Source organism: Callospermophilus lateralis, chromosome 2, assembly GCF_048772815.1.
Source record: "Callospermophilus lateralis isolate mCalLat2 chromosome 2, mCalLat2.hap1, whole genome shotgun sequence".
Lineage (NCBI taxonomy): Eukaryota > Metazoa > Chordata > Mammalia > Rodentia > Sciuridae > Callospermophilus > Callospermophilus lateralis.
Genome location: NC_135306.1, coordinates 43,545,572 through 43,564,161, shown reverse-complemented (window position 1 = coordinate 43,564,161; position 18,590 = coordinate 43,545,572). Strand labels below are relative to the sequence as shown.

General features: G+C 34.0%; 1 protein-coding gene across 4 annotated transcripts in view; it reads right to left on the bottom strand.

The window, feature by feature from the left end:
• Positions 1–18,590, bottom strand: part of Caap1 (caspase activity and apoptosis inhibitor 1) — an 86,037-nt gene extending 67,447 nt beyond the window's left edge. For 3 of the 4 annotated variants that reach the window (XR_013090366.2, XM_076845933.2, XM_076845932.2), the window contains exons 1-4: positions 18,203–18,590; positions 16,359–16,559; positions 15,499–15,583; positions 14,055–14,130 (exon numbers count right to left, since the gene is read on the bottom strand). Coding sequence is in view for 3 of the 4 variants with exons in the window: in XM_076845933.2 (XP_076702048.1) it covers positions 14,055–14,130; positions 15,499–15,583; positions 16,359–16,559; positions 18,203–18,508 (668 nt within the window). In the remaining variant the exon portion in view is untranslated. Of the gene's footprint in view, positions 1–9,037; positions 9,114–14,054; positions 14,131–15,498; positions 15,584–16,358; positions 16,560–18,202 lie in introns of those variants that run through there. The other variant, XM_076845935.2, reaches the window with a different exon arrangement.

The following is an 18,590-nucleotide window of genomic DNA, read 5'->3' as shown; positions in this document are numbered from 1 at the left end:
TTTAAAGTTACTTAACATAATTTTAAGAATTTTAGGTTAAAATAAACAAATACAAAAGCTCCTTAAATTCACCAATCTTTAGATATGGGGCCATGGCCTTGCCTTTAACATAATTTCACAGAATAGTTTTATATCATCCAATTCATATAAACCAATGTCATATTTCTAGTTTTGGCTTACTTAAAATGAGAAAATCTGAATGCAAAAAAATATAGTTTATATTTGTACAATGTCTCTTCCCATCTTTTATTATTATTTCCCCACCACTGATTACTTTTCCACATCTCAACTTTATGTATTTCCAAAGCATTCAAATTAATCAACTACTCTTTTCATATTAGTATTTCACCTCCTTCTCTTTAATTTAAATAAACTGTACAATTATGATAACTGCATTAGAAAGAGACATGAGTGATTCTTGGTAAGCAAACAGTTCATATGGTAGGAAAAATGCACAGCATATTAGAGAACAGTCTTTAATACCCAATTTAGAACATTTTTAACACCACTGAGTTTATTTTTCAAATGAAATGGAAAGGACAACAAATACAATAAGTTATTAAGAATAACTTCAATTTTTAAAACAAGTGATGGAGAAAGAATAAAAAACAGAGAAATAACCTGTAAATCATCTAACTCAGTGCTTGAGCAGCAGGATGACTCAATTAATTAATTGATGAAAAATGACAATAGGCACAGTATAAAATTAAGGTTTCTGTATAAAGAGAATATGTAACTATTTTGTGTACAGGTAGCTACCAAAACAGAAAACATTGCTTTCTACATCCCTCAAAGATTTCCACAGAGAACACCATTGGCAGATTATATACTTTAACTAAAATGAAGGCACCCACCTGGTGCCTCTGGAAGCTCATTCCTATGCTAAGGGAATGCTCCAAAGACTTTGGAAAGGTGTCTACCTGCTTCTCATTTAGAAGTAAATAGGTCACAATTTGCTTCAAAATCACATTGGGAAAAGTTGAGAGGTGGGGATTTAAAATAACATGTGAAGGAGCCTGGCATGGTGTCACATTCCTGTAATCCCAGGGGCTTGGGAGGCTGAGGTAGGAGGATCACAAGTTCAAAACCAGAGCCTCAGCAACTTAACGAGGTCTTAAGCAACTTAGCAAGACCCTGTCTCAAAATAAAATATAAAAGGGCTGGGGTTGTGGCTCAGTGGCTAAGTGACCCTGGTACCAAAAACAACAACAAAATAATAACATGAGAAGGGATAAAGTGGGTGATAGAAATGCAAGCCTTAATGGTATTACTGTCTTTTTTGTATGTTAAAATGTTTCTATCATAGTTAAACAAAATGAGTAAATGGCCACTCAACAACCACGTGCACTGCAGAGTGGTTATATGAGCTGACTGTTTAACCACAGGTCAAACTCCCAAGTCCCTCATTCCCAATTAAGTCCAGGTCTCAGGTCTCAGGTCTACCTGAAGCTTATTTTTCTATTCATTGATATGAATTAAGTATGAATTAAGTATGTACTATAGATTAATTCAGTTCTCCGGGGGAACAGTAAACTATACTCAAAATACTTTATTGCATTTAATTTTAATAACAGCCCTTCATGGAGGACTCTTTTATTCCCAACAAGTTCAAGTTTTGTTCAAGTATAGTACCTGGCTGAATAATACTGTCCTTCTAAAATTATTTATACGTACACAGTCTAGGAATACACATTGCTTAAACTGAAACAAACTCAGTACTCTAATGACTGGACAGTTCCAACTCATGAAAAAAGGCATGGATGCTTACTATTATTAAAAACAAAAGGTGGTAGTTGTTTTATGGAAGTTCAATAGGAAAACTAACATGGCTGTTAATCTTTGGCTACTAACTGGGCCATGAAACTAGATGGACTATAAATTGTATATATGAAAGTTTATTAAACAAATAAACAGCAATAGAGTTCTACCACAGGTCACTGCTAGGATTCAGCAACTGAAAATGGTCATACAAACAACTCTAGTTGCTGCTTTTGACAATACAATTGACCAAGCCAAAGGAATAGCACAATTCTCAAGAATAAACATCTTACTGCAAAGCAGTCATCAAATCCCCTGTAAGTTTTTCTTTTGTTCTACCTTCTCTAAAGTACCTATCCTGACTATAAACAATGTGCAGGAAACAATTCTTCTTTTGAAGAGTGGGATAACTATAGACTATCTAAGAAATTTTACACAAAACAAATCCAGTATCACTAGTAACCATTAGCTTGTAAATTTTAAGTAGTAACTTGCTCTTTTTAGCTTTTGTATTTTAAGACTATCCATGTGTTCTATTTTAAACAATGCATCCATATATTAGATTTACTAAACAGACAACCTAAATGGAGATTTTAAAATAATTCTTTTACAAGGAACTTTTCACTTCACAAAACAATTTCCTATACATTTCACTAGATATTTAAATAGTCTAGTAAAAATGGTTCTATTTGGCATATGTATTTCCTAAATTTAAGGCCCATTTGGAAGTATCTTATTTTTTAAAAAGGTAATCACTCAAAATTTGAATTTGATAGCAGAGAATAGGCAGGTTCTAAATTAGCTAAGAAAGCAGCAGCAGCTAGAAACAACAGTTCCAGAACACTCACATGTAACTTACTTTGTAGTATAACTTATTTTGAGAATCTAAATTTTTGAATTTATTATCTAAAACTATAATCTCAGCACTGCTTACTATCTATTGGGAAATACAAATTCATTTCCACTGATATCTCCCTCAATATCACTCAACAAAAGCACGTTCATTTAAAATTCATAAAAAGGCATTTAGAGAAGGCAATTCTAAAACATTGCAAAGATTTCCCTAAAGTGTTTGTACTTTTATTCTTTACATATAAAATCTCAATCTGATTAGTTCGTTGCACTATTCCAGACTTAAATTTCATTATAAACACATTCTTTGGAGCTTAATCATCTAACATTATAGCCCAAATACCTGTTCTCATTTTTAGTGCTATTTTAACTACAATAAAGCTTCTTTGCCAGCCCATCTCCAAGGATACAATACTCTATATCCAGGGATATGTATTATCTTATTTTCTTAAGAATGTTATTTTTGTTAAAGCAATTCATCTTAATCTGTGACTTTTGTAAGTCATGTCACAATCCTAATAGTTTTAAAACAATGAAAAATTAGAGATGCTAAAGTTGTTAGACTATGTGCAATACAATAAAAATTAGCTCATTTGCTTCCCTAAGGTAACAATACCATCACTCACCTTTTTAAAAGTGATGATATTTAGAAACTATGAACATTATTCTTCACAGTTCCTAAATATCATTTTCCTTTACATTTTTATAAGTTAAAATTCATAACTAATTTTGAGTTTAAAGTAGCACACTGTCAAAAATTCCTTATAACTATTCTTAAAAACTGTTTTTTGTTGTTGTTACTTATGGTAGCCAAAAAAAAAAAAAATTAAGCAAGCAAATAATCTTTTAAACAGTAGTAGAGATCAGAGAACTTTGGGAAGAAAATATATTTGAAAGCTGACCTCAGAAGAGAAATACTATTTAAATATATAAAGGTGGAAACGTAATAAGATTACTTAAAAATGCAAAGACAGTTTTAGAATTTTTATAATTTGTGCACAAGCAATTGTGTGTACTTCTGTATCTTAAAACCTTTAATGGGCTGGGTATGGTGGCGCATGCCTGTAATCCCAGAAGCTCAGGAGGTTGGGGCACTATGCAATTCAGTGAGATCCTGTCTCAAAATAAAATACAAAATAGGGCTGGGGATGTGGTCAAGTGTCTCTGAATTCTATCCCAGGTACCAAAAAACAAACAAACAAACAAAACTTTAATGGGTTAAAAGGTAACTAATATATATAGGGCACACTCAATATCCCACACTTATACGTGTACTTCATATTGAAAGATATCAATTTACAGCTTCTTGGACAATTCTATTTATGTTATATCCTTTCTGATTAAAACTAAAGGAATATAGGTTGCCTATTAACAGAAAACATCAAATTATGTATTAATAATACAGACTGCTTTACCTAGACATTTTAAAAACTATTTTTATTCACTAAAACTTGGACAAGAAAATAAAGGTTTATTTTTCAGGAAACAAGAAACTGAAAAACTGACATAATTATTTCCAAAGCCAATCTCCACCTTTGTGTATTTTCTTTTCATCTTAGACATTTTATACATTAAATGTTTAGGTGAGTAAAGTACTATGCAGCATACTAAAATATACATATCATACAAAGAGTAGCAGTACTAGTCCCAAATAATTTTTTTTGCGTTTCAAGGAAAAGTTGCTTGATCTGATTTTTCAGGCAACTCAGAAATCCAGAATTTGGTGTGATGCCACTAGGCTTTTAAATGTTTGTTGTACACATGTTTAGATCAAACAAAAACTCCTATGGATTTAGGAAACCAATCTATAATTTTGGCTTATTGCCCAGGTCTTTCTGAATCAAGTATGCTGTATTATTTTTCTGTTATCCCTTTATCAAACAATAATTTAGTGACTTAAAACAACAAATTAATTCTCGAGACATTCTGGTGGTCATAAATCTAAAGGAACCAGAAAGTGGAAATAATGCTGCATTTCTCCTAGAGGCTTCAAGTGAAAATCCATTTCCTTATCTTCTCCAGCTTCTAAAAGGCTGCCTATATTCCATAGTTCATGGCTCCTTCCAAAAGAATCTTCTAAGCACATTACTCCAACTTGTGTTTCCATTCCCAAATCCAATTCTGCTTAATATTACTGATTATCTCTTGTTGCCAAGTACAGACGCTCTTTGACTTATGATGGTGTTACTTCCCAACAAATTCATTATAAGCTGAAAATATATGTTTAAAATGCATTTAATACACCTAACATATCACAGCACATCAGAGCTTACCCTACCTTAAACTTGTGCTTGGGCCACTTATGTTTAGGCAAAATCATCTATAACAAAGCCTACTTTTCGAGTGATTTTATGTAAAACTGATACATAAAATCATAAATACTACACATATTACTGGAGTATTGATATTTCCATACATGTATACACAATGTTAAATCAATTAAAACATGTCTCCTCAAATATTTACCTTCATGATAAAAAATATTCAAAATCCTTTCTTCTCTAGCTTTTTGAAATATCTACAATATAACTGCTATATACAGTCACCCTCCTGTGCAACAGCACACCAGATAATTCCTAAGTATAACTCAGTATTCAGAAAAAAGTGAAAACCAGAAGGATTGTATGAGGTGCACTTCTGCACCATAATAAAGTCAAATCATAGTTAAGTCAGGAACTGTCTACATTTCTTCAAGATCATCTCTCTGGTTACTGACTTTATGCCATATTTTGACATTCAAACATTTTTAACATTTTTCACACAAATACTTTTTTATAGTTTCTAGGATTTTAGTTTAAGAATATCACTCCTCCACCCCTGCCATAGATTATATAAGTAAAGTACTTTTTCAGATAACTATTTTATTTAAATATTTATTTTTTAGTTATAGTTGGATACAATACTTTTATTTTATTTATTTATTTTTATGTGGTGCTGAGGATCGAACCCAGGGCCTAGCACGTGCTAGGCGAGCACTCTACCACTGAGCCACAAACTAGGCCCACTATTTTTTGTTTTATAGTAGGTTTTATGGTTTTCTTTCTATGTTTCTGTTAAATGCACTTGAAAGTATATCATAGTTTTATAGTTATTATAAACAGAATATTTTTCCAATTCCTGATTTCTCCTAGAAAAGAGTAACATTTACTTTCTTTTACACATTTTGTATACGCTCATTTTATCTAAATCTTTTTTAAACTGAAAACTCTCAAGTACTCTAGGTTTATAATCTTATAAACTAGAAGAAGATACTTTTATTTCTTTTTTTCAAAAAAATTATCATATTACTGTAATTATTCACTAGAATCTCTAAGAAACTGTTGAAATCATGGTTGTAACAGGATTCCTATCTGGTTCTTTATTTTAATTCAAATGTGGGTAGTAAAGTTTTAGACACAGTCAGAAGGCAGCTATTAAGAATACAAACAACAATAAGTGTTGGAGAGGATGTGGGTAAAAGGGCACACTCATACATTGTTGGTGGGACTGCAAACCGGTGCAGCCATTATGGAAAGCAGTACGGAGATTTCTTGGAAAGGAACCATCCTTTGAAAAGCTGGGGCTGGAACCATCATTTGAACCAGCTATCCCACTCCTCAGTCTATATCCAAAGAACTTAAAAACAGCATAAACTACAGGGACACAGCCACATCAATGTTTATAGCAGCACAATTCACAATAGCAAAACTGTGGAACCAACCTAGATGCCCTTCAGGAGATGAATGGATAAAGAAAATGTGGCATATATACACAATAGAACATTATTCAGCAATTCAAGAGAATAAAATCATGGAATTGCAGGTAAAGGGATAGAGTTGGAAAATATAATGCTAAGTGAAGTTAGCCAATCCCCAAAACCCAAATGCCGAATGGTTTCTCTGAAGGAGGGTGATTCATAGTGGGGTTGGGAGCGGGAGCATGGGAGGATTAAATGAACTCTAGATAGGGCAAAGGGGAGGAAAAGAAAGGAAGGGGGGCATGGGAATAAAAGAGATGTTGGAATGAGATGACTATCATTACTCTAGGTATATGCATGAAGACATGAATGGTATGACTCTATGTTGTGTACAATCAGAGATATGAAAAATTGTGTTCTATATGTGAAATATGAATTATAATATATTCTGCTGTCATATATAACAAATTAGAATAAAAAATAAATGAAAGCTATCATATGTCTGATAATGGGTTAATATCTAAAATATATAAGGAATTCACACAACTCAATAGCAAAATAAATGATAAAAAACAGAAAAAAGACCTAAATAAATATTTTTCCAAAGACAACATAATAATGGTCAACAGGCGTATGAAAAGTATTCAACCTCACTAACAGAAAAATGCAAATCAAAACCATGAGGTTATCACCTCACATTTGATAGGGTGATTATTATGAAAAAACAAAAGGTAAGTGTTGGCAAGGATGTGGAGAAAAAATAACCCTTTCTTGTATGTTAGTAGGAATATAAATTAGGACAGTCATTATGGAAAAGACTATGAAGGTTCCTCAAAAAATTTAAAATTAGCAGGCTGAGACTTTAGCGCAGTGGTAAAGGGCTTATCTAGCATGTGTGAGACACTGGGTTCAATCCTTAGCACCACATAAAAATAAACTGATAATATAAAGGCAGGCTGTCCATTCACAACTATAGAAAAAAAAATTTTAAATGTAAAAATAGCACTATCATGTGATACAGTAAACCAATTTTCTGGGTATTTATCCAAAGAAAATGAAGTTATCACTTCAGATATTTCTTTTTTATATATATTTATTTTTTAGATGTAGATGGACACAACACAATGCCTTTATTTTTATGTGGTGCTGAGGATCGAACCAGGGTCCCGCCATGCTAGGGGAACGCTCTACCGCTGAGCCACAATCCCAGCCCCAGATGTTTCTTTACTTCCACATTCATTGCAGTCTTATTCAGAACAGCAAAGATATGAAGACAACCTATATGTCCACTGAAAGATGAGTGGTTAAAAAAAAAAAAAAAAACGTGAGCTGGGCGCAGTGAAACACGCCTGTAATCCCAGCAGCTCTGGAGGCTGAAACAAGAGGATTGTGAGTTCAAAGCCAGTCTCAGCAATTTAGTGAGGTCCTAAGCAATTCAGTGAGACCTTGTCTCTAAATAAAATACAAAAAATAGGGCTGGGGATGTGGCTTAGTGGTTAAGTATTGCTGGGTTCAATCCCCAGAACCAAAATAAACAAACAAAAAAAAGTATGGAATATATATTAATATATATTTATATACATTCGCACAATATACACTTATATATTCATATAAACATATTTATACATATTTGCATAATGAATTATCCAGCTTTTAAAAATGAGATCCTGTCATTTGGGAAAACATATGAACTTGAAGGACAGTATGTTAGGTTTAAAAAGTCAGATACAGAAAAAAAGTAGTGCATGATCTCAAATACATTGAAACAGTAAAATGGTGGTCATAGCAGGGAGAAACAAGAGGAAAATGGGGAGCTATAGGTCAAAGGGTGCAAAGATGCAGTTACGGAGAATGTGTCTAGAGATTTAATGTACAGCATGGGGATTACAGTTAATAATATTGCATTGTAACGTATATAAGAAATGTGCTGGGCTGGGGATGTGGCTCAAGCGGTAGTGCACTCGCCTGGCAGGCGTGCGGCCCGGGTTCGATTCTCAGCACCACATACAAAAAACCAAAAGATGTTGTGTCCGCTGATAACTAAAAAAATAAATATTGAAATTCATTCTCTCTCTCTCTCTCTCTCTCTCTCTCTCTCTCCCCCCCTCTCTCACTCTCTCTTTAAAAAAAAAAAAAGAAATGTGCTAATAAATTTTAGGTGCTCATATCCACATACATAAAAAGGTAACTGTGCAAGATGATGGACAATTTAATTTGCTTGATGGTAGTAGTCATTTCACAATGTATATCAAAATATCATGTACGCTTTACATACAATAAAACAACAAGTGAATATTATCAAAGGCATAGCATCTACTTATATGATCATGTAATTTTCTTTTATTTATTGATAAATTATGCTAACAGATTTTGTAATTAAGTCTCCTTGTAAATTCCTGGAGTAAATTGTACTTAGCAGTGTAATCACTCACTGCTAGATTCTATATAAATTATCATTTTTGTACCTATAAATCTATATTCTCAAAGAGGTGGACTATAATCCTCTCAATGTTTATAATACTATGAGATTTTTAGTATTAAAACTACAGAAACTGTAACTGAAGACATTTTCATCTTTTCCTAGGAATGGGACTATTTTAGATGGCACACGTGTGACCTGTTTGTAAATAACAACAGCTGGCATTTATTAAACATTTTATTAGTTGTAAACACATTATGTGTATTGACTCATGTAAGTAATAATTCAGACATGAATCCTTCTCATCTGTGCTTTTCTCAACAGGTCCGTAGCCACCTTTCTGATTTCTTCTACATTAAACTTTTCAAGTTTCCACTTCTGCAGAGGATCAATTTAAATTGTATTTTGCTAAAAAAAAAACACACACCTTTATTTGCTATTTTCATGTTTGTGTACACAATTCTACATGTGGATTCTCATTATCTCTTTCAAACTCACACATACCTATGGTATGTCTCCTTCCTTCTTAATCACAATTAAAACTATTCTTTACCTATTTCTTTCATCAAATCCAAAAGGAGTTTCTCTATATTCTAATCTTTACAAAGATAAAGTTTACAGAATTTTTATCCTTTGTTGTTATTCTTGTATTCTCCTTTATTTAACTTTTACCTTTGTGTTGAAATGTTGAAGATACAGTCAAGGAAGATTTGGAAGAAAAAAGATGAAGGGACTTTCTCCTTTCTATTTGCTTGCTATTTCTGTCAGTGCTTTCCTAGCTACATCCTTTCAGTCGACAGCAATAGCTGGTTCTCTTAAGCTTCTGTGTGGCACTATTAGCTTCATAGGACCACCTGCACCAGCAAGGCAGTTCCCCAAATTCAGAAGTGCAAGCACTCAGAAAGACAGACAGACAGACAGACAGATTAGTTTCTAGTGTCTTATCAGTGTGTTCAAATTTTCTATAAGGACATACCAGTCATACTGGATTGGCATTCCCCCCTACAGATCACATTTTAATTTCATTATTTCCTTTTAATCTCCAAATAAGGTTACATTCTGAGTTGCCGGGGGACAGGACTTCAACACCGAAACTCGAGAGGACACAATTTAGTCCGTAACAAGATCTTTCCTCATTATTTCTGCACTTACAGTCTTAAGGCAAGTATTTAACTTAAAACATTTAATATCACTTCATTACGACTTTCCTAGCTATTTTATCTGCGTGATAGGTCTTCTAAAATTATCTTCCAGGCTCCCATGAACTACACATAATGATTTACATTTTTTTTTTCTTGAGGTTTTTCTATCACTCTGTATCTATTTAAAAAACTTGATCTTACAGGACAATGCTTCAGCTCTAATCATCACTAATCTCTTTATCAGTCTGTCTACTAAATTTAGAAATCAGAATTTCTTTAGTTTCTGAAATTATATTTGTGTTTTTATTTCCTTGAAGGTTTTCATTACCTTATTAAAGTTTTCTTTCCCATATTCTATCAATTCAGGGCCCAACAGAAATTGCCTGTTCCAGCTATTCAGTTTAGTTTTCCACACCCAAGTTATTCAATTCCTTTAATTCATTTTTTTCCTATTTATGACTGACTGTTCCCTCAGCATCCAGATAGGTCAGACTACTGTTTTGAGTGGAAAAGCATCAGGTTATGGAAAACATGGGAATTTTAAGCACAAAACATGTTAAACTGAATCTTCTGTTGAAGCACAGGAAGGAGGATTGAGGACTGAATTGTCTCTCTAAGCACAAAAGCAAACAGGAAAGTGTCATACATTCCAAGAGGATTCAAAGGATTCTGCCAGCTAAGGCCTCTTAAGCAGCCTTCTAAGGCTTTAAGAAAAAAAACCTGCTTTTACCCCATGCCTCAGATTTTGCTCAATGCCAAGGTAAATGAAGTTCCCTGCCTAAACTTGTTCTAAGATGTCTTAGGACAACTGAAAACCTCATGTTTCCTTTTTTTGGCTGCATGAGTTTGCTCACTTAGGTAATTTTCCTACTCCAGGAAGTAGGAGGAAAAGAAAAGTCAGGTTAAAGGCATTATATTTCCATATCATCTCCTTTTACTATTTTCTTTGCTTCACTTTGCAGAACATTTCCCTCATTCATAATTAACATATTATTAATAAGAACAAACTAGTCAAGTTAGCTCACTTAATCTCTATAATTCTAAGAAACAAGGGTTATCTTCACTTTACAAATGAATAACATTACCTCCACCTTTCACAAGCAACTGTAGAATCTAAGGCACACAAATCAACTAGGACCTTTTTTCCTTCTGTAGAATGATGATGATACTTACCCACCTTGTAAGGTTTTGTAACAAATTCAATGAATTAAAATAGTGCCTGGCACACAATGCTCAATGTTAGCTATTAGTGTTGTTTTCTTAATATTCTGTAGCTTAGAAATTTGATTAAAAAATATATATATTCTCAGGTCATTCAGAAGAATCTCAATAATCTGGCTTGTAGGAGCTCCATAAGCTTTTGGAAATATAGTTTGAGTATCCCTTATCCAAATTGCTTGTGACAAGAAGTGTTTCAGGTTTCAGAGTATTTTAGATTTGGTGATATTTATATAAACTTTACCAGTTGAACATCCCTAATCTGAAAATTCAAAATCCAAAATTCAAAACTTTTTGAGTACTGATGTGACATTCAGGAAGTCTGGATTCTGCAGTCCAGATTTTTGGATTAGGGATGCTCAACCTGTATTTATGACTGTTCAACCCACTCACTATAGCACTCAAAAACTTAATGTCACTGGGTGCAATGGTGCATGCCTGCAATCCCTGCTATTTAGGGGGCTGAGGCAGGAAGATTGCAAGTTCATGGCCAGCCTGGGCAACTTAGCGAGACACTTGTCTCACAATAATAAAAAGGGCTGAAGAAATGCGAAATAAATTTAACAAAATTATACTATGCAAATGTATAAACATACCATAGTGAATTTCACCTTTATGTACATCTATAAGGTACCAAAAATAAATAAATGAGTAAAATGAAGACCAATAAAGGAAGGAAAATAGGGGGAGGGAGATTGGAAAAAGAGGGGGCACTGGGCACTGAAATATAGTAGATCAAATTCCATGCATGTACGATTTTATCAAAATGAACCCAACTATTATGTATAATACACTAATAAAAAGAAAAAAAATGGGGATGGGGGTAGAGCAGCCCTGGGTTCTATCTCCAATATCACACTCGCACACACATACACACAAAGGATAAAATGGGCACAGATTTAGCTCAGTAGTAGAGAGCTCCTGGGTTCAATGCCTAGTACCACATTTAAAAAAAAAAAAAAAGTTCATGTGCCTGTCTTATAACTACATTGTATGAATGAGTTCTTCTCAACAGTCATTTTGAATTAATTCATGATTTTTTTTTTAAAGAGAGAGAGAATTTTTTTTAGTTTTTGGTGGACACAACATCTTTATTTTATTTTTATGTGGTGCTGAGGATCGAACCCAGTGCCCCGTGCATGCCAGGCGAGTGCGCTGCCGCTTGAGCCATATCCCCAGCCCATAAATTTTGTTGAAATAGCTGAATACCTTTATGTTTTTTTTAAAGAGAGAGACAGAGAGAGAGAGACAGACAGACAGACAGACAGATATGATTTTTATTACAATAATTCAAAAGTCAAGCACTGTACTGTACTTTGTTGTAATGTTTAAGAGAATTAGATTCTATTCTAACTAGGCATCCATTCAATGGCTTTCAACAGTAGAAAAGGTGGCATGAGTGCTTAAGTATGGGGAAAAAAGGTATTAAATATTAATATCTCAAAACTGGAAAAAATAGATTTGAATAAAGGGAAAAACTAATGCAGCCAAATAAAAATTCAATTTAGAATACTATACACAACATCAAGAAACAAAATGATGAAGATGATTTAAGAAACTTAGGGCTGGGGATGTAGCTTGTGGTAGAGCACTTGCCTAGCATGCATGAGGCCCTGGGTTCTATCCCCATCTCCACAAAAGAGAAAAAAGAAACTCAAAAGTACTAAAAAGTAACAGGCCTTATAAAATGCTACTAACTGATGAAGCTCAGTATATTATATAAAGTATTCACAGCTAAGTATTTCATTTATTTCTTTGGTACTGAGGATTGAACCCAGGAGTGCTTAACCAATGAACCACATCCCGGCACAAATGTTTTTTTTTTTTTTGAGACAGGGTCTCCATAGGCTGCAGAGGCTGATCTCAAACTTGCGAACTTCTTGTTTCAGTCAAGTAAATGGGATTACAGACATGTGTATTTTAAAGGAAAACCATTAATAAGACCTATTAAAAATGTGCACATTTTCTACTTAAGTATAAATCACCCTGGAACACCCTAAGCAAGATTCATGTGATAACTGAAAGCCATCAATTAATTATGAGGCAATCAAACAATATAGTAACACCTTTTCAATCCTTTAGGAAAAGTAAATAATTTGATGCTATGTTTTAACATGAAATTGTTCTTTTTGGTGATACTTACTAGACAGTCTTCTATTAAAAATCAAAAAATTCTAGATTTCAGCTTAAGTATGTACTACTTATTTATATCACTGCTTCTGGTAATTTTTTATTTGTGATATTGCCTGTTCAACAAAGCTTTTCTTACTCTTCTGGGAAAATGTCAGGCTTTGCAAAGAGAGATACATGTTGGTCTTTGGCAATTGCCAGACAATAATTGATTTTTAGGAAGTAATCATCAACAGATGTTTAAAGTTAGTGAATGAAAGTTTGATATGCTGTAATAAAGCAGAATAATAATAAAAAAAAATCAGCATATTGCTTCTTGATTAGTAAGCTTCCCAAGACTACTGGCACTTTTGTCATCATAATAATCAAATTACACATACTTATAAGTAAATATATGTATGTATATATGTAAATATGAATATGTATGTACACACACAAACCTATATGTAAAAGATTATGTAAACGTATGTAAAATAAGCCTTACAAGCTCATCTCTGAAATCAGACTATTGTCACCCAAAATTAATAGACATTACAGTGTTTGGTAGGGTAGGTATTTAATAAATCGTGGGTAACGTGAATAGTATACTCAAAATCCAAACAAGAGATGTGATTCTGCTTCAGATTAGCATCACTGTTGTTCTATATCTATGTATAATAGTTAATGAAAAATTACTATAATCCTGAAAAGCAATTAGGTAAATCTTCATATATACTAAAATACTCAATTATTACAAGTAAACAATTGCATTATTGAATTATTTTATATAAATAAAACACAGAAAATTATTCATATCCTTGATGTTAGGAACTGCCAAAAGAATAAAATCTGAAATGAAAATGAAAGTTTTTTAACTTACTGACTGACTAAATCAGATCCCATCTTAGAGCCATCATCTGCCTCTTCTTCCATATCAGAGTCCATACCATTGTCACCTTGTAAATGAAATACACTATTGAAAACATGTTTAAAATGTCAGAATCATTTACACAAAAGTGTCACCTTTAAAAGTGATGCATGTTTTAAAACTTTATAGTTGTTACAAGTTTACATTTTCAATTATTTGTATTTAAGATGAATCTGGATGCTTTTTTTTTTCTCATTTCCTTCCCTTCACCACATACACACAATAACATATTTTTATTTATTTAAAGACTACATACTTACCTATACATCTATTTCCAGAGCTATAAAATCCATTAAACCTCTTTTTTTTTTTGGCAGTACAATGGATTGAACACAGGGCCTCATGCACACTAAGCAAGCACTCTACCACTGAGCTACATCCCCAGCCCTTTTCATTTAAAAAAAGTTTTTTTAGTTATACATAACACAATGCCTTTATTTTATTTATTTTTTTTATGTGGTGCTGAGGATCGAACCCAGTGCCTCAGACATGCAAGGCAAGCACTCAACCACTGAGCTACAACCCCAGCCCTCCCCAGCCCTTTTTAAAATTTTATTTTGGGGCAAGGTCTCATTTGCTAGGTTATCTAAGCTAGCCTCCAACTTGCAATGCTCCTGCCTCAGCTTCTTGAGTTGTTGGGATTACAGGAGTGTGCCACCACACATAGTTAAACGTTTTACATTTAAAAAGTTGTTCTGTCTAAAATTGCATATCCATTTTTTGTTTTTTCTGTGATGCCAATATTAAAATCTTTGATGTTCCAAAAGAAAAAAAAATGCCTGAAAATCCCAAACTCTAGAAGAATCAGCATCACAAAGAGTAGCCATACTTCAAGGGGATATACAAGTATTGGCAAATCACAATGAATTCTTCTAATTCTGCATCTGGGTCTTATCAGAGCAGAAATAACATGCAATATGTCATGAAAAGTTATAAAGACTATAAAGTGGAATTAAAAATTATTTTAAGGAAAATCTTTATTTTTTCGGTAATTTTTAATGGTATTTTTGTAGACATTTTAAATTTTATCTATTACAGTATACAAATTTATGCTCTTATCTATGTGAGATTTATTATCAAATTTATTCCTGAAATTCTATTCTGATATATAAATTATATTTATTTTTTTTAATTTTAGTTGTAGATGGACACAATACCTTTTTTAATATATTTTTATGTGATGCAGAGAATCAAACCCAGTGCCTCACACATGCTAGGCAAGTGCTCTTCCACTGCGCCACATCCCTGTAAATTATATTTCTCAGTACAAACAGAAGATATTTTTCAGTGATTCCCCAAAAATGAATTTACGGTTACATTTATGAGAAAGAATACCCAAGACTTATGCTGAAAATAGTATAAAAAGTTACCAGAATGTAGAAATATGCATTCTTACCCTCAAGAATCTTCAAGATTTTTTTTTCAGACAGGAGTTCTAATTGTTCTTGGCACAGTTTTTTAATTTCTTCTATTGAACAGTTCTAAAGAAAATGACATTTTAAAAAATTGCATTTTCGTACTATAGGTCCAATATCAACAGGAAAACTGCTATCGTGAGAAAATTTTTGTTCAACAAAATATTAAAATAAAACAAATTATTAAAGCCCCAAGTAGATTCACATATATCTTTTTATAGGAGGAAATCTGAAAAATTGTCAGTTAACTTGTACATTTGAGACACCTGATGGTAACAAAATCATGTTTGTTAAAGAAACTAAAGTGTGATTCAGTTTCTAGATATTCTTAATCATAGCCTATTTATGTTACTTCTAATTGTTCTAAAGGTTTAAATATTCAATTCTTTATATACTTTAGATACTTGATCTTGGGCTTAACTTGTTCAAGTCCTCTTTTATAACTGCAAAATCAAAATAACATATTTCCTAAAAAATATTAAAAAATAAATATATGGAAACTCTTGAAAATTTAATGAAATGTAAGTTATTACAAAAATCATTGCATACTGTTATACAACAGTATTTCTTGAAGTACCACATTGTTTACTTCTTATGTAGTTACTACCACTGCCTGCATTTAACAGAATTATTTCCATAGTGTCAAAATTTTTCTAAAATACTTTTTCTCAGCACATTTTTAAATATACAAGGCCATCAATGGCTCTCCAAATTCCTTTTCTTATACCTCTTCTAGTAGCTTGTTTTAAATGGTATCACCCAATTATAAATTGTATTCAGTAACATGACTGCTACAAAATTAATCTACGTATGAGTACAGTCTGATAATGAAATGAGATACCTTTAACACATCAGGAAGCATCTTCTGTAACTTCTTCTCTCCTATAATGCAAAAGCATTGCTGGAGCATTTCTTTTTTGTCTGATATATAGAAACTAACTGGTTTTAATGAGACAGTCAGATCCAGTCCACCTTCTTCAAGGTCACTATGCTCTGCCAAGAATAATTCTTTTTCCAAAGTTGGCAAAAGATACTTGGTTTCCTAAAATTAAAAGAATACACAACTCTCAATAATACTACTTAAAATACATAGAACATGTACATAACATCATAACACTTTAACAAACTGTTTATTAAACATTTCCAAATTCCTCTTTGCACATTTATCTAAAACAGGAAAGAATATTTAAATATTCAGTATTACTGCACAATTAATTCAAGAAATGGCTATGAAGGAAAGATATAGCAGGACACACAAATGAAAATACAGTCAACATTTAGTATAGTTTTAGACTTTTGGTGAATTAGGATATTCCTTCAAGTAGCTATTACTCAAAAGTTTCATGTATGCATTGTCATTCTTCTTAAATTCACATAAATAAAATAGCAATACAATGTTAGAAATCATAAATATCATAAGCAGTAAATTTACCATAAGCCACTATTTCTAAAAGTGTTACATAATTTAATCATATTCCAAGCAACCAAGTAATTTCAGTAATTTAAAACACTCATTTTCTTTTTTCTTTTCTGTTGAAGGGACACCACTGAGGATTGAACCCAGGGGTGCTCTATCACTGACTACAATCTCAGCCCCTTTTCAAAAATATTTTTAAAAATTTGAGACAGAGTCTCCTTAAATTGTTTAGGCTGGCCTTAAACTTGCCATCTTCCAGTGTCAGCCTCCAGAGTCTCAAGAGTTACAAGTGAAGCAGGCTGTAATCCCAGCTACTTAGGAGGCTGAGGTAGGAGGACTGTAAATTGGTAGCTGGTCCAAGCAAATAATCAAGACCCTATCTCATAATAAAAATTAAGGGCTGGGGCTGGGGCTGGGGCTCAGTGGTAAAGCTCTTGCCTAGCATTCGAGAGGCACTGGGTTCAATCCCCAGCACCACGTAAACAAAACTAAATAAATAAAATAAAAAGTACTGGGGTTGTTGCTCAGTGATAAAAGACCCCTGGGGTTCAATACCCAATTCCAAAACAAAACAAAATCAATGACTTCACATTGCCCTTGGGATCATACAGACTATTTATTTGGCCCGTTCAGATAAATGGCCTTTGAATTACTCAAATATAACTTGTTCTTCCTTCAGCTCATACAGGCTGCCTATCAACTATTATAGTGGAGGCACAAAGAGAGCCTTGCATATTTTTTCTTTAAGTATGTATTCATTTGTTCTTTAATAAATTATAAATTAATTTAAAAATGGCGGTATGTTAGTAAACCTGCATAAAATATGGTGCATAAAAACATGGCTTTTGTGGAGCCAGAATTGGATTCAAATCTACGAGCTACTAACGACTCCTGCTCCTTAACCTCTCTGGGCCTCAATTTTTCTCATGTGGAGTTAATCTTAACCCAAAAGGTGAAGATAGAGAAATAAATCGTCTGGCTCACAAGGGCATTGAAGGCCACCAAGCTCCTGACCCATACATACTCTTGGGGGAAAAAGGAGACCACGAGTGGAAAGGACCTAAAGTTCAAAAAATAACAAAGTTAACTGTTTCACTAAACCCGGAAACTTGGAAGTTCAAGACATCGGAGTGGGTTCATCAAGGCTCAGGACGGTGAACTTCGGGAACCAGTGGACCCTGGGGCTTTCCGCCCCACTGGGTCTAGTAGCCCTCCCTCTTCCGAAGCAGCGTCAGCTGCGGGAAGCGGCGAGAGGGGAGCGCACGCACCTGCTGCAGAGAGCCCGAGACACTGGAAGAAGAGTCGGTGCTTCTCCGTTTCCGGCGCTCGCCACGATCCCCGCCGCTCGCGCCCCAGCAGCTGCCTCCGCTCCCGGCGCCGGTGACACTTCCACTGAAGCTGGCGTTGCCGCAGCAGCTGACGCTCCCGCAACCGCTGGTGCTCCCGCAGCCGCTGGTGCTTCCACTGCCGCTGCTGGCAAGGACCGGTACAAGGTCCGGGGCCGCGAGTGCCGCGGACGCATCCTGGCCGCTTCGTTTGCGCCGCTTCTCCCGGGAAGATTTCTTCCCCGTCATGATCCCTTCGCTGCAACCATCCGGGAAAGCCCGCCGTCTCCGGAGCTACAGAATCTGACTCCAGCAGCAGCGGACGGCGAGC